The sequence below is a fragment of the Carcharodon carcharias genome, chromosome 17 (assembly GCF_017639515.1).
Source record: "Carcharodon carcharias isolate sCarCar2 chromosome 17, sCarCar2.pri, whole genome shotgun sequence".
In the NCBI taxonomy this organism is placed as follows: domain Eukaryota; kingdom Metazoa; phylum Chordata; class Chondrichthyes; order Lamniformes; family Lamnidae; genus Carcharodon; species Carcharodon carcharias.
The window spans coordinates 86,862,773-86,879,530 of record NC_054483.1 but is presented as its reverse complement, the minus strand read 5'-3'; the positions used below and the strand labels follow the sequence as shown (position 1 = coordinate 86,879,530).

The 16,758-nt window shown below is 37.4% G+C and overlaps 1 protein-coding gene across 7 annotated transcripts in view; it reads left to right on the top strand.

Moving 5' to 3' along the window:
- ebf3a (EBF transcription factor 3a) overlaps positions 1–16,412 on the top strand; it is a 132,154-nt gene extending 115,742 nt beyond the window's left edge. For 4 of the 7 annotated variants that reach the window (XM_041209537.1, XM_041209538.1, XM_041209539.1 and 1 more), the window contains 5 exons: positions 4,235–4,300; positions 5,761–5,938; positions 11,265–11,453; positions 11,868–12,065; positions 13,843–16,412. In XM_041209537.1, coding sequence (XP_041065471.1) covers positions 4,235–4,300; positions 5,761–5,938; positions 11,265–11,453; positions 11,868–12,065; positions 13,843–13,874 — 663 coding nt within the window. In that variant the 3' untranslated portion in view covers positions 13,875–16,412. The remainder of the gene's footprint in view (positions 1–4,234; positions 4,301–5,760; positions 5,939–11,264; positions 11,454–11,867; positions 12,066–13,842) is intronic. The other 3 variants (XM_041209541.1, XM_041209540.1, XM_041209542.1) reach the window with 2 other exon arrangements.
- The last annotated feature ends 346 nt before the right edge of the window (positions 16,413–16,758 follow it).

Sequence of the window (16,758 nt, the reverse complement as noted above, 5' to 3'; positions counted from 1 at the left end):
TTCAAAAGAGGAAATGTTAGTATCTATACATGCAATGAACTCAAGTAAAAGTGTTTTCATTTTCATTTCATGTTTTCAGCGTTAAAGTTAATTGAAATTTACAATTTTCATTTATATTTGGTACAGTTGATGAACAGAGTTAATAACATAGTATTTAATTTCTGTTTTTCATACTTAAACATTTGCAGTGTTAAGACTGATCAGTTTATTGTGAATTGCCTCAGGTACTGCACCGAGGGCACTTTTGATGTTTAGTAGAAAAGACGAGTTTTTAAAAAAAACTTTGACTTTTCAGCCATCACTGTACAGCATTAACTTTATAGCCACAGTTTATAGCCACAGTTTGTAATGTACTGTAATCAGTTCCACATGAAATCTAAATAATTAATTTTCTAAACAGAAAATGCTGGAAATACTCAGCAGGTTAGACAGCATCTGCGGAGATAAAAATAAATGTTTCAGGTTGATGACCTTTTATTAGAACTGGTGAAAGGTCATTGACCTGAAACACTAACTCTGTTTCTCTCTCCATAGATGCTGCCTGACTTGCTGATTATTTGAGCACTTTCAGTTTTTATTTCAGATTTCCAGCACCCACAATATTTTGCTTTTGTAACTTGTTTACTACACTTTAAAAAAAGACTGAGGTAAATTTTATAATGTTAATATTGAGAAAAAAGGTTGGAATTTCATCCTTGCAAAGTTTATTTGCATTTTCTAATTGAAAATAATTTGAATGCCTTTCAGCATCTGTGCCCCTACATCACATTTTCTGTTTTGCAATTTTACAAACTGCTGTGTGGCTGATCAAAAACAAAGGGATAAAGTATTTCTCCTAGCACTAGTAAAGCTTGTCGCAAGATTTAGCATGTGTATTTTTTACAGGCTTAGAACATGACAGGCCAGTTAGCGTACACCCACAAGTGCTGCATTACTTAGCTCTTTTAATTCAGGTGAAACAGTATTGTTCAGGCTTCACACAAAACGATCACTGGATAAGATGAAATCTAGCAGTTTCAATAAACAACATAAATATTTGATTTTGTTCTAATGGACCCAAATGTGGAGTTCAGCGGCATGTAAATTAAACTGCCAAGCGATTCATCATTGTTAAGCCAGCCGTCTGAGGTTGGTTTGCAAGGGTCATAGCGGCTTCCAAGTAAAATAGCAATTGGCCCCAACGTATATTTTAAATGAAACAAGAACTGGGATAAAAAAAATCACCACTAAACATTACAAACAGTGCAAAATAACAGAAATAAGAGATACAGTTCTGAGAATGTGAATTGTGTATCTCAATAATGCTGAGCAGTGGAGAGAGCTCCCTCCACCATGACTTCACCCTGGAGTTGATAATATTACCACAATATTGATTTTTTTTCAGCAATTTTTTTGAAGATCCGTAATGCACGTGGTTTGACGGATAATTGTACTGCGACAGAAAGCCAATACTTTCTGCATGTATTGCTTTGGACATACACTAATAATGTTGCTATAGTGACAAGAAGTTGGGCTGAATTGAAGTTTACCTCCTAATTTTAGACAACATCAAAAATAAGCTGACTGACCCTATGGGAGTGGCACAAATAGGCAAATGTTATACACAAATCCAGTGAAAACAAAGCAATAAGAGAAGGCATTCATGTGCTAAAAACAAAGATTGAAAGGTGGAGCTTTTAAGTGAACAGCGCCAAAGAACTCTCATTCTTCTTAAGGCTTATTCTAAGATTGCATAATTTAGGTCTACAATATGTAATATTTTAACAGGCAGAAGATAGAAAAATAAATTATGTATTCTAGTCTGCCTTGACAAATTATATTTAATCTAAAGTGAGTAAGCAAAGGATGATTTTTCCAGCATAATTAATTGCACGCATTTCATCTCCACCTCCACACCACCACCCCCCCCCCCCCCCCACCCCCCCCAACCCCCTCCACCCCCCTTCATTTCTAGGGGCAAACACAAGTCTATTATGTTTTCCTTTGTCTAATATACAAAAATTTATTTGGAATGCATCCATGTTGAGCAATTACCCAAGCATTAAAATTCATCTTCGTTCCTTGCGTTTTTGAAGTAGCTACATCTAATGGTTCTACACTCTTCATTGTATTCATAACCTGAGGCAAGAACTAACAGAATAATTGCTTTACAGTTTTATAATGACATTAGCACCTGCAGCAACATCACCTTGGTTACCTTTTTTAACTGTGATGATATATGCTATTCTAGGTGATCGGGCATGTGAATAATCATGTATATTCGAACTGTTTCAGACCAGAGTACAAGTATGAATGCTCACAATAATAAAATTGTACACTCATTGTGAAACAACTGCTGAAATCATTTGAGGTTTAATAGTTTCCATTTAACTTGAAGTCTGTTATGTCCTATTGAAAAGCAGCCAATTACACTTATGGCTAAGGTTTAGAGATTTTCATTGAAATGCTTTTCAGCCACCATTCCCCACTAATCGTATTCACAGCATGAGGCTGTGTGCATCAGCTAGGCATATTGTTGCAAAACAAACTTGTTCAGAATATCCTTGACTGATTGGGTTCCACTTTTTGTCTGTCTGTAATACGACTACATCACCTCTCAAGAGCAGTGCTGGAAGTAGGGTTCATTAGTTAAGATACTATCCAGTAATAGACAGATTAGTGATGAGAGTGCACATAATTTTCCTAAACTATCCTTATGTTCCAGTTGCAAAGTACCATATGGACAAGTAGGTGTAGGATATTTTCTGGGAATGAAAAATAGCTGGTAAATGTACCCATCTTAATTGCTTTAATCGTTGCTTAAAATTGAAAAGCATGTAAAAATCTTGCAATATGATAGGAGAGATTATGAGTAATTATTAACACCTCTGAAAAACACTTTATCTTACTCAGAGAGAGCTGCTCTTGCTGATGAAACCTGATTAAGACAGCTGTGCCTTTCATTGATTGTACCTGCTTCATGACAAGTATAATTCTTTATTTGTATGCAAACTAGATGCATGCAACATCAAGCATAGACACCAATTTCAGAGGTAAATGCCCATTGTACGAGCCATCCATCCGGTAACTTTCTATATTAAATGCTGTTCCTATAAACGTATGGCATGCGCAAGAAGTGATGCCTACAGTGATTAATCTTGATAAATAAAGGATGGGTTTGCTCTTAGAGATGAAAGACACATTGAGCCATGGTTAGTGCTACAAACACACACGTTGTCCTTTGAAATGCTAGTATAAATTTGATGGTAGAAGGCACCCAGTGTATTATTTTTGTTTCAGTCAGCTGAAGTCTATTTTCATGAAAAGGTTAAAATAAAGAATAAAAATAAATAAATACTAAGTGTCAGCACCAGAGACAGCTCTTATTCTATTTTGCAAGAGGTCAGTTTTTGTTTTTTATATTAATGTAAGTCTTTAATTGGAAAAGCCATCATTTGGTCATGGCAGTTTGTTTTCCATAGAACAGTGAAAGTGTAAAATTGTATATGGCATGTTTTCTTCATTAAAAGAGTTAAATTGTGAATTAGTCCATGCAACTGTAAAACTAAAAAGAGGAATTCAGACAGGGATAAGACAAAATTCAGTTCATCCGTACCCTCAGGCATAAGTACTCTACAATCTCTGGATGTGAAGTCATTTATGAAGTCCTTTACAACATGCAGTCAAAGAGGTTAATTGAAAAATTTCTTAATGTCATTATGAAAGAACTAGATTAACCTAAGTTAATTCACTTCATTGTTCAGAATAAAGAGGAATAAGCATTGAACCCTCTTGCAAATTTGGGGCATGAATTAGGGGTGAGATGTTGTCTTTGAAGACTCAGCCAGTTTAATTAAGATATGGAAAATTGCTCATTGTTCTTCACTACTAAAGTCCTAGGAATTAGCAGCCAGATGTGATGCCTGTACCTTTCATATCTACTACCGGTATGTGTTTGTTTGTTAAATACCCACAAGGCTACATCATTAAAACTCAGGCTTACTTTTCCTTAATTCAGCATCTTAGCTAGAGACTAAAGCATGTAACAGGAGGCAGTCTTATTGAGATCTGTGTTTTCAAAATAGTTACATTAGTGAATTTGAACTGCCTTATTTACTGATCTTAATTTGGGAGACATCTTTCTGATTGTAAGTGTCACCGTGTATCTATCTATTGGGCTTGCAAAGATAAATTGGAACTATCAATGTATTATGCTTCCACTCGTTAATTTTATTTCACATTTGATTTGCTTTAGGAAGTATTACTGAAGAGAGCAGCTGATTTAGTAGAGGCCCTATATGGAATGCCACACAACAACCAGGTAAGTTAAGAATAAGCAACATGTTGCAAGGAGATAAATTATTCAGCAGGCCGTATAGAATAGCTTAACTATGTGTTTATTACAAGGCAGTAATACATCAAGAGACCAAATTACATCATAAAGCATCAAAATGAAGCTTTGTAGTTTAAGAATAATATCAGATTCCTCAGTTTGTTACCACTGCAAAGCACATTCTCAAACCTCTTTATATTATATATACACGTATGTATTAGTTACAATTTGAAAAGAATCATTTAGTTCTTGAATGTGAATTAGAGAGATGATGAAATGTATTCATAGTGTCAGTTCTGGCTAAAGTGATGTTGAGGAAATGACTCTTCTACAATGGTTTCAACTTCTGTTTGACCAGTCGATAAGGAAATATCGATGTGCATCTTATACATTCAAACTTCAAATTATACATACATGACCATTCAAATCAATCAACTTTCCTACAATAATACTTCATATTTAAAAGTAAACTGCAGCATTTGGTCTTTTAATGGGAACCGTACTAATGAATTAAAGGATAAACCTCTATCCTAGAAGTCCCGTTGAGGGATTTTTTACCAATTAGTTTTACAGTCAAAGTAGACAAGACATATAAAACCATACATTCGTGAAAAAAACACTTCGATGAGCTGAATATAATTTTTTTAATGTGGGTAATTCCTCACATTTCATAGTATTTGGGTTTTCTGTAATTTGAATACCTGGATGCAAATTCAGTTTGTGCAAAATAACGTTTGTGTATTTAATGGGTACTGTCTGTTCCTATACAGGTAAGTTGCTTTCAATAGCCTGCAGAATTCAAAACAAAAATGTAGTTGTAAATTGCAACATCAAACTATAGCATTCCTGATCTGACTTCTGATATTACAAAGAGATATGTTATAAAATTTAACAAAATGATCAACGGCAATTAAATTATTACTAGAGCCTGACTGATTAATGCTTCCAGTTTTTTATAAGTACAGTTTGAGTGTATATGTGCACTTACTAAATTGCAACGTATTCCCTCAATTGTAGATATGCAAATTTGAAAATATTAACATTTTCTTCAGGTTCCCAGCAATGCCATATAAGGGGATTTCACTATATTTTTATTTGTTTGTTATTTTCAACATTCAGCTGCTGGGCAGCTTGATGCAATGCCCTGCTTTCGGGGCAGAGCTAAACTATTTATTTGTTTTTCACAGCAAGTCCCTTTTGCTGAGACGATTCACATTTAGAAATTAGTTTTGAGCCTGTTGTGAAATACAGTGTGTGCTATGCACTGGTTTGGAAGAAAATCTCCACAACAGCAAATACATTCAGTAAAAATCATCAAGAAAGATGCTGTGAAAACAACTATAAATAAACACTAATTTTATCTTGAAATGTAGGCTGCATAACTTTTCCTTTTGTATTTGAAACAAATCACTGTTACGCATATGTCTAATATTCGATCTAATTTCCAGGAGATAATTCTCAAACGAGCAGCTGATATTGCTGAAGCTCTGTACAGCGTGCCACGTAATCACAACCAGCTTCCCACTCTCGGCAACACCCCAGCTCACAGTGGTATGATGGGAGTGAATTCTTTCAGCAGCCAGCTAGCAGTCAATGTGTCAGAGTCATCACAGGGTAATGACCAAGGTATGTTAGCGTGCTGGAGATAAGTCCTTACAACAGCCGTTTTCCCTTCAGTGTCTAACAAGTCCTGTCCAACATTGACTTTAGAGACCTCAGTAATACTTCAAAGCCCTTTACCTAATTAATCTCCTTGGTCGTTGTTTGACACTGCTACTGGATCCCCCTTTGTTTACTTGGCATGGTAGTGAATTTCACTGCCTGCATAAAGTGCTTACGTAAAATACTATGCTGCTGTTTCAAAGAGTTATACATCTGTTCTTCTTATTGTGTAGGAAGCGGAGAAAATGTTCTTTTCAACAATAATTATGCAAAACATGCATGGACTTAAAACGTGTTAAACAATCCAATTCAGTGAGAAAACAAAAGAACAATAATATATAATATAATTTAAAATTAAAGAGAAGGTCATGAATGGGAAACTTAAATGCAGAATTTATTCTATGGGTTTGAAGCACTGCTAGCTCACAAACAATAATATCATGTAAGAATTATTAGCCTTTCCTCATGACTGGAATAAATTTTCACAGAAAATTATTGACTACAAGAAGTTTTCTTCTGAACATTTAAACTGTTCCTGAATGACATTTAATGGCAAAGTAAATACGTGTATGTGGGACATTTTAATGCCCGACATTATGTCAGCTGCTTCTGTTCCCTTTAAAGAAGTTCATGAGCTCCATCTTCAAAATCTTTGCATTAATTCTCCAAATTCATGTTTTCATAAGAACACAATATAATGTTATGGTAATGAATTTCAGAATAACACTGAGGTTGCAGCTTTATTGCTTTCAAAGACAAAATCGAGTGAAATTTAATGCTCCCTGGGAGGTGCGAGGGGCATATAATTAAGCAGGAGGGCACAGGTTGGGGACCTCATTGCTTTCCCGACTCCCACAAAAAATGGTTGGGGTTGTTTGGTCAAGGGTGGTCTTCCTGCCCAGAGGCCACTTAAGGGCCTCATCCCGCCACTTCTAGCAGCAGTGAGTGGAGGCCATGTGGGCAACCCACCAGGTAAACCGTGGTGGTGGTGGGGTACATTCCCTTCTACTTGGGCACCTGTACCCAATGGAGAGACCCTTGAACGGCAAGTGCTGCCCCCACATGAAGACCCCACCTTCCCTTTAAATAATTCCCCTTCCTCCCTGCCCTTCACCCTCATCAGGGCCCTCCTGACTGGCCAAGGCAATCCTGTCTCAACTTACCTTTCCTGCAGGGCTCCACCAACAATCTTTAGCCTAGGCCTACTTCAGTACTGGCAGTGGCCACCGCTCCCAGTGGAGCTGCCAATACTGGCGAGTTGCTAGCCTCTGATTGGCCTGCAGCTTTTGGGGCAGATATATGCCCTGAAGACCCCTTCGTCCAGCAGCTAACTTCCTGATTGGCATTAAAACAAGGCAAAGGGGGTGGTGGGGAGTCTCAGAAAGGCTGCAGTGGGATTGGATTGCCACTCAGTTGATGGAGGGGCCCAGCACCTAGACCATTAAACTCGCCCATTGTTTTGAAAGGTAGGGCAGAATCTTGTGATAGCTTGTGACAGGCCGTGGTGGACTTTCACCTAGGAACAAGGACCCTGGCAGCAGAAGTCCAACCTGCTGAGAGCTGCTGGCCATTCAGCAGTGACACAGGGGAGGCAGTGGCTGCTGCCAGTACAACACCCACTTGAGGCCTCGGATCGATGAGGGAACCACGCATGGGTGAGTGACGGAAGGAGAGGGTTTCGCAGGTAGGGGTTTGCGGAGGAGGGGGAGAAATGGGGGTCAGCTCCAAGGCAAGTGGTGGCTCTTAGCAGTCCCCCCAGCTTCCCGAAGCTGGGTCGCTTGATCAGTCAATGAGTGTCTTTGAACAAGGGATACCACCAATTCCCCCACCCCCGGGAGCCTTTCAGCACACATCAGGATTTGCTTGTTGTGCTGCCCACATGGTGAGCCTGCATCCACCCCTCAATTAATACCAGCGGTGGAAGAATGAGGCCCTAAAATGAGGGCCTTAATTTCCCATTTAAAGTCCTCAATTGGCTGCAGGGCAGAAAGGCCATCTATGAGCCTTCCGCCCTGAATTTAAACGGACTGGAGGCAGGAAGGTGGTGGAGTTCCCACCTGCCACCCTCCCACCCAATTAAATACCACCTTGCCACTAAACACACTGTCGGGGAGGACCCAAAAATCTACCCATAGGTTTTTCCCACTATATCAAACATACGTTATCCTTTGATAAAAACAAAAAACTGCGGATGCTGGAAATCCAAAACAAAAACAGAATTACCTGGAAAAACTCAGCAGGTCTGGCAGCATCGGCGGAGAAGAAAAGAGTTGACGTTTCGAGTCCTCGTGACCCTTCGACAGTTCTGTTGAAGGGTCATGAGGACTCGAAACGTCAACTCTTTTCTTCTCCGCCGATGCTGCCAGACCTGCTGAGTTTTTCCAGGTAATTCTGTTTTTGTTATACGTTATCCTTTCTTTAGTTATTCTCACTTTGTAGTAAATCTTGGAGTTATAATTTATAGCTTAGCTCTGTTACAAGTTTGAATTGACTGGCATTGTATAGTTTTTCATCATATTAAAGTGATTCTCATGATTACCAGCAAACTACAGAAAATTTGGAAAGCATTTTTATTGTTGCTTCATGCAGTTTTGCGTCGTCTATCCATAGAATCAGAGAATGACACAACATTGAAGGAGGCCATTCAGCCCATTGTCCCTGAGCTGTCTATCCAAAAGAGCCATGCAACCAGTGGCAAAACTTTTACCTTGGCAGGCAGGCATGTGCCTGACCAGCTTGAGTGTAAAATGACGCGCGTTGACTTCGGGCAAGCATCCCAACGTCAACGCACAGTCACGCGATATTTTGGTCAGCAGGTGCACGAGGGAATCGGCAGCTCGCCTGCCGACAATTAAAAAGCCTATTAAGGCCCTTAAGAAGATAGATAACTTAAATTTTTCGCTGTCCATCCCACCTCACGGTTGGCGGGCAGGCGAAAACACTTTTTTAGGAAACCTCATCCACGGGCGGGTTGAGGTTTCCAAGAACAAATAAAAATAAAATAAAACATTTTACTTTTCATTTATAACATGTCCCTGCACATGTGACAGATCACATGAGGGGACATGTTTTATCACATTTTTAAAACCTTTATTATTTTTTTGAAAACTGTTCATCTCCCTGAGGCAGCTCCGTGCTTCAGGCAGATTTTCAAGCGGCACTTGTGCGCTTGTGCGAAGTTCGCGCTTGCCCTTCTCCCCCCCGCCCGCACAGGCAGCGCTCAGCCCTGCCACTCATGTTTCCCGCTGAGCGGGCATTAATTGGCCTGCCAGCGTGAAATCGCAGTCTGGTCCTGATCGCGGGCGGCGGCCGGTTTCCTGACAGCCCCTGCAAAGTCCGCCTGACAAGGGCAAAATTCTGCCCCAGATCTATTTCCTGCCTTCTCCGTACGGCCCTACAATTTTTTTTCTTTTCAAGTATTTATTCAGTTCCCTTTGGGATGTTACAATTGAATCTGCTTCCAACAACCTTTCAGGCAGTACATTAATGATCAGAACATACAAAGTTTCCTCAACCTACTTCTGTTTCTTTTGCCAATTACCTTCAACCTGTGTCCTCTGGTTACCAACTCTTCCACCACTGGAAACTTTCTCCTGAGATAAAAACAAAAAACTGCGGATGCTGGAAATCCAAAACAAAAACAGAAACAGAAATACCTGGAAAAACTCAGCAGGTCTGACAGCATCGGTGGAGAAAAGCACAGTTGACGTTTCAAGTCTTCATGACCCATCAACAGAACTAAAACTAGAATTGTGCTTTTCTCCGCCGATGCTGCCAGACCTGCTGAGTTTTTCCAGGTATTTCTGTTTCTGTTTTTGTTTTGGAAACTTTCTCCTTATTTCCTCTATGATTTTGAACATCTCTATTGAATCTTCCTTTAACCTCCTCTGCTCTTAGGAGAACAATTCCAGCTTTTCTAGCCTTACCACATAACTGAAGTTCCACATTCCTAGTATCTCATTTTTGAGGTTAAGTGGTTGAATAATATTGTGTATAATACCCCTGAACAAGACATTTAATGGAACATAATTAATAACTGTATGATAATACTACCTTATCCTATTGTGAACAATACTATTTGATTTATTTTGCTATACAAGCCCATTTCCCACCATCACCTCCACCCCCCACCCCCCCAACCCGTCCTCAGTTGAGATGGTATATAATTTATCTTTAGTTTCTAAACTGATTTCAAAACTAAATACACGTGTAGCACAACTGGCCAAATTATAATGGTAAATACATGATAGTAGGTACCTGAAAGTGATTATCAGATAATATTGTAATTGGTTTGGATGACATAATCTTACCGTTATGGTTTATAACTATCACTTGCAACTTGGAAACCACTCACATAGTTATGATTATAACATTTACATGAAGTTGATGATATTGTGTTATGGTCTTTCATTTTACTCTTTGTAGTAGACAAGATGTTTCATGTTATTGATATATGATGATATCCTTACTGAAGAATTAGTGATTGTGGCATGATCATTGTTTATCTATGTATAATCTGCTGGGTTGGTCAAGAAAAATTATTGTTATTCATGATAATGATTAAAAATATAATTATGCTTCATAACTTGAAGCTTACTTTCAACAATTGAAATGAGCGTTACAAATAAACGCACTTTAATGAAGATTTCCCTGAGATGGAATTTTAAATGTTATATGAATGTAATAAACATGCTCCTTCTTGCTGGATGTGGCATTTTGCGGCACTTCAAAGGCTAAAAGTTCATTCTCGCTATTGCTTCAGTCAGTGAATCAGGCTTGTTGATAATTACTACTATAGCTGAATGTGAGAGCAGCTGACAGCATATGATTGAAAAAATCTTCTGTATGCTATATCAACGAGGAGAAAGGAATTCTGCTGCTTATCAGAAAGTGTCAACTGCACAGCATAAGGCTGCAGCCACTCAACTTGATATTTTAATATAACATTTATTGAACTCATCTTGGCAAATTAATCTAAAAGCTAAGTCATAACTTTATGCAATCTTATTGTGGAAATATTACACTAAGATATGGTAGATTTATATTTTTTTAATCAAGCTGTCTCTTTTATAAAAAGCCCGTCAGTCAGTTTTAAAGCTAACCTGGATCATCTACCTACGACGCATTTGTCATAGTTAACAGGAAACTTCTTTCAAGAGCCAAAGTAACCTTTCAACAGATTTACTTTAACTTCTTGCAAAGCACAATCATATTTGGCAAATCGGCGCTACAATCGATAGTTTTTCTAAAGGAAGTTTTCAAATATTGGAATGTAAATTTTGTTTTACAGTAGGGTACAGCCGTAACACAAGTAGCGTCTCCCCGCGTGGATACGTTCCCAGCAGCACCCCTCAGCAGTCCAATTATAACACAGTCAGCAACAGCATGAATGGATATGGCAATGCTGCAATGACCAACCTGGGGGTACCAGGCTCTCCTGGATTTCTGAACGGTTCATCAGCCAACTCTCCCTATGGCAGTAAGTGTCTGCTTTACCAGTAATATATAAGCAGTGGCTCCATGTGCAGTTTTATATTGAATAAATGCTTGCATTAAAAATGTAACATTTTATTTTTGTGAGAAGTCAGCTGCTGGATAAAAGGAAGGGTGACTCTGGAGGCTGGACACAAATAATTAATAAACTCAAACTTCATTGAGCATTAGATGTGTGGGTTCCAAGTCATAACTGATTGAGAATACATTTGCTATGTACGTGTATGACAAAAAGTTCATCACAAAAGAGTTTGCCTATTATCCAGAGAGTGGCCTAGCTGGGACATTTTTATTTCTAAAATTTTGTAATAAATCTAAAATTGTTTAAAGGCCTTCTCTACTACTCCTTGTGTGTGGTGCAAACCAAAGTCTCAGCCTGATTATTTTTGCTTTGTTGCAGTAGTGCCGTCAAGCCCTACCATGGCAGCCTCTTCGGTCACCCTCCCTTCAAACTGTAGCAGTACACACGGCATTTTCTCATTCTCACCTGCCAATGTCATCTCTGCAGTGAAACAAAAGAGTGCATTTGCTCCTGTTGTCAGGCCTCAAGCCTCTCCTCCACCATCTTGCACCAGTGCAAATGGAAATGGACTTCAAGGTGAGCTAGTATCCTTCATTTCCTGATCCACCTTCAGGCATGCTCATCCCATACAATAATACATATTAAAATTCACAACATCTTTCCCAATGAGAAAAGCAAAAATTATTGCAATTGTATAGTCTGCACTGGTTAATCGATTATCTAATGAAGCCAGTAATACACAAATACTTTGAAGCCGGACTGCGGCCAGATGCACTTTGTTTTGTGATCAGAGTATGTGTGCTTCTATAGTCCTGGTCAAGGTTTCAGCTTTCTTTGTTTTGTTTCTAAGCATGTGATGGAGCTCTATAGAAATGGATAAGAAATGAATGCGTTAGTATCGTGATACTATACTTGTACTTTTTAGGAGCCATTTTGAAATCAAATAAATTGGTGAACTTCACACATTTCACTGCAGCTTGATTTTGTTTCATGCATTTACACAATCGACAAGAAAAATTCTTCAGAGTGCAATTAGGCATGACTTCAACATTGTGCACAGTCTTGAACCTGGCAAATATAATTCAGAAGGTGAAATGACTCCTGTGTCAGTAATACCTGTAGGTTAATTTGATATTCTTCAGAGTCTGGCATTTGCCTTCACTAGGCTGACAAATGTGTGCAGTCTCCATGTTTGAATCATTTGCAGATATGATGCAAGTATGGCTCACACCTGGTTATAATAACCAATTTCTAGTAACTGAAATGACTTTGAAAAAATGTTGAACAAATAAATAGATCAGACTTGCTCTGGTAACATGCAACTTTGTATAAATTCCTATGAAATTATTGGCTAATGGTGTTTTTCTTCAACTGCCAAAGTAACGCAGAAATATTATTTAAATGTTAAGTAAATTACTGATTATTTGTGCTGAACATATCAGGAGAATATATGAAGAATACCTGAATGTTAACAGTCCTGTACGACACTTTAACTTTTGTTAGCTATTATCATGCTACTTTCTTTTACTTTGATTCATAATTGTGAGAACTAAACATAATGGATAACACTGGCATAAATGAACCTGAATGAAATTAATACTGATGCTATGTTAAGAAATGCACATTCCAATATTATTAATATTTCCGTGGAAAGTCTTAATTATCGGTGACATGCCTTGTTTGTAGGCCTAGAGCATAAAGTTAAAAAACGAACAATTTGACAGAAAATTAGAAACGTGAGTGTTCTGTGCATTGCACATGGCAGATTGAAGTATTGGAGACTTTTGATCTCAGGCAGCCGCTGGCCTGGTAACACAGTTGTTATGATAAAATGCAATTAACAGAAAGCAAAAATTGAGGTCCCCAGCTAAAGTCAAAGTGCTGGGAGAAAAGAGGCAAGGTTGCTAAGATTTCAATTTAAGGAACCCGAGAAGTGTCTGGTCCTTGACTACTGAGTGAGTTGGTCCTGTCTGACGTTACCAGAACTGACCATGTTGTTTCTCACCTGTCAGCAGAGGCAGCCTCCAGGGAGTCTGGACCACTGTTTGCCATTAACAAAACGCTAAGAGAAATATCACACATGTGGTAGGCAGTATGCTGTTCACCTAAAATGTCAGAATGTTCCTCTTTTAAAAGTGAAGTCTTTGTAGAATGTCTTGTTAAAAAGCACATTTCAGTTTTTTTAGTCTGGACCTGCATGAGCCATACTAAACAGCTGCATACCACAAAGCTTGGACTTCAATTCAGTACCTTGCTGGTACAACTAGCATTTCAGAGCTTAAATTATATTTAGAGCTAATACTGTTTACACACTGATAGGTTGCTAATAGAGTTTCTGTTTCTTTCCTTTTAGGTATGTCTGGACTTGTAGTCCCACCAATGTAAGACCACACTTGTTTACCTAGAGAAACACCAAGCTTCCGAGGATGAACTTCAGGGGACAAGTTCATTACATCAGAAGATGCTGTTAGAAAAAGTATGAGCAACAATGAGAGAAAAAAAAAACAACAGATCCTTCTACTGTTAAGAACAAAAAATACATTATTACTCACTGAATTTACTCAAACCATTAGGAAATGACTTGCAAGCAACTTAATTCTTCATGAACAATTTCATTTTATTAACAGAACTTTCTCATATTTTCACATTTCTCTATCTTGAAGAAACAAAAAAAGCAATGCCTATTTTGTATAAAGTTTCAGATGACGTCTTGGCTATGTCTAGTTCTTGCTATGTGTTGGGAGAAACTTTGTGGATGCACCATTTTGATTATCATGAAACACTGTTGAAATATTCCTCAAGCAGAACATTTTTCAGTACTATATTTAGATTCACAATGGTTGTGTATCTCTATAATGTGAAATAATTTTTGTTGGGGGTGAGTAAGGGGCCAAGGAGGTATAAGCCATTGAACTGGAAGGAGAAGACTAAATGTATGATTTAAGAAATGGGGACTTATGGAGGGCTAGGGGAAAATTTATCATGCTTAAATTCATCTTAAAAAACTGAACTTTGTAACTTATTGTAGTTAGAAATTGTAACTTTGATATTGCAAAAATTCTTCTCTTGCCTTCAACAAGCACACTGACGGAGATACAAAAGCTACTGTCTGTTGGTAAAGAATATACTTCCACTGCTAGAGCTTCCTGTTAACAAGTGTGATCTGCAATGTTTTTTCAACTTTTGCTAGCACTGTATACTATTGCATTCTTAGGCTACTGTGAAGTCTATGTTCCTTGTACCAGAAAGTTGTCCTTTGACTTCTAGATCCTTCTCCCTAATGTGTTTTGTATGTGGTTATAAAATATTGTAGAATTTTGTGATTTTGCCAAAGTTGTAGCTAAATATTTATACACTTGTCTTGAATTTTTCAGATCCACTTAATATTAAGGAGAGAGGTTTTATTCCTTATGAAGTTAGTAAGGAGTAAAAAAGTCCTATTCTTCATTGCTACACTTTCTTTCACATAAACACAGTCACTGAGCAATTTTTTGTAACATACCAATATAAATATTGTATTTATCTTTGAAATTTTGTATATTGCTTTCCTTCATTTTATTTTATCTTGTATGTATTTGTTTGTCACGGCCAGGTATTGTGATGCCTAAGGAGCATTAAGCCAAGAACATTTGCCTTCATCTATTTCATTTTATAAAATTGCTTTGTCCTTATGTTTCATTTTTACTACCAGAATCTGTTGATTTGTTCAGACCTTCCGTCCATTTTTTTATTTGAGAAAAATCAAATTCATTGTTTATTTTTATATAATTTTTAAGTTAACTGAACAAATAATTTTGAATAAAACTGTTGTTGTATAGTCAAAAGGAATTGTTTGTGCCACATGGCTGTAATGAATAATAGTAGAAAACGTGCATGTGCAGCAGCCACAGAAGGATGATCCAATTTGTGGTTGTAAATTATTTAGAATGTAATATTCATTTTTAACTGCCACCCATGAATTTGCCACATAGTAAAAATGTATTTACTGGAAAAATTTGGAGGCCTAAAGTCAAAATGGAAACTTCAGTTCATCTGGTAAACTGATGTTTGATTAAACATATGACAATTAAATACAGAAAGACTTCTCTGATGCCTTAACATTGGAGTTCTTGACAGTAACTTTGGTGCCACTCTGTCATTGGTTTACACCACAATTGATAATCATCACTGCAGCTGTCAAGGATGATCTATGGTGTAAAAAGCACAAAACTTTGTACAAACACTTATTCCAAACCCCTGCAAGCCTCCACTCTGTTGTACCCTGCAAGTTGTCAGACTAGAAGTCCTGTACTGCCGTGTCTGAAAGTGGAAGTTTCTTTTCCAATGTTTCATGCCTGACAGTGCCCAATCTGTTTGCAAAGACAGAAAATAGGTACATCTTGTGACCGTTTTTGTGCCTTTGCATCGCACTGCGTGATTTGCTAAAGCAGCATGCAATATGCTTTGCAAACTACAGCAGCATTGGAGGTCGAATCATAATGGGGATCATATATTGTCATTCTGGGCAAAATGCACATTAGTAACAGTTATTTTATTTAATTCGAAAGTAAAATAAAAATGTATCACAAGTGTTGAATGTGCAACACATTTACTCTGTGATAACTTCATACAACATACTTACATGGAAATGTCTCAGAGATTTTTCTTATATCTGAGGATCTTGTTCCAAAAGGAAGTCATGTACATGTGGAAAAAAATTGCAAGATTCATCATTACTGCAGTATGTTTTTTGTGTTTTAGATTAATTAGTCAATGCACTCATTGCTTCCTTGTCTTCAATCTTAAAGCTTCACTACATGGTAGAAATAACTGTTAAGAAAATTACAGTAAGATTGTTTTATCTGTACATTTTTCAGATATTTAACTGTATAAAAAACTGTTCATTTTACACGATATTTAATTAAAGTATTTCTTGTCTGTGAATTACTTTTTCAGTAATTTAATATGAGGTCTCAGAATATGTGTTGAAATATGTGCTTATATAAATATAAGGAAGACCAGCAAAACAATTGAGGTCATTTTCTAATTATGTTTTTTTTTAATTCTTTTCCTTTAAATGGTTAAGATAATGCATGTCACCATGAACCTTGAGTGTTTTATTTTAATAGTACTATTGCTCTGTGCACCTTTTAAATTTTTCATACACAGCTTTAATAGTTAAATTTCAGTTTTATTTAAATTTGAAGATACAGTTTCTGTATTCAAGTGCAAATATATTTAGGATATAGGTTTGACCTACAGAAGGGACTTTTTTGTGATCTCAAAGGCT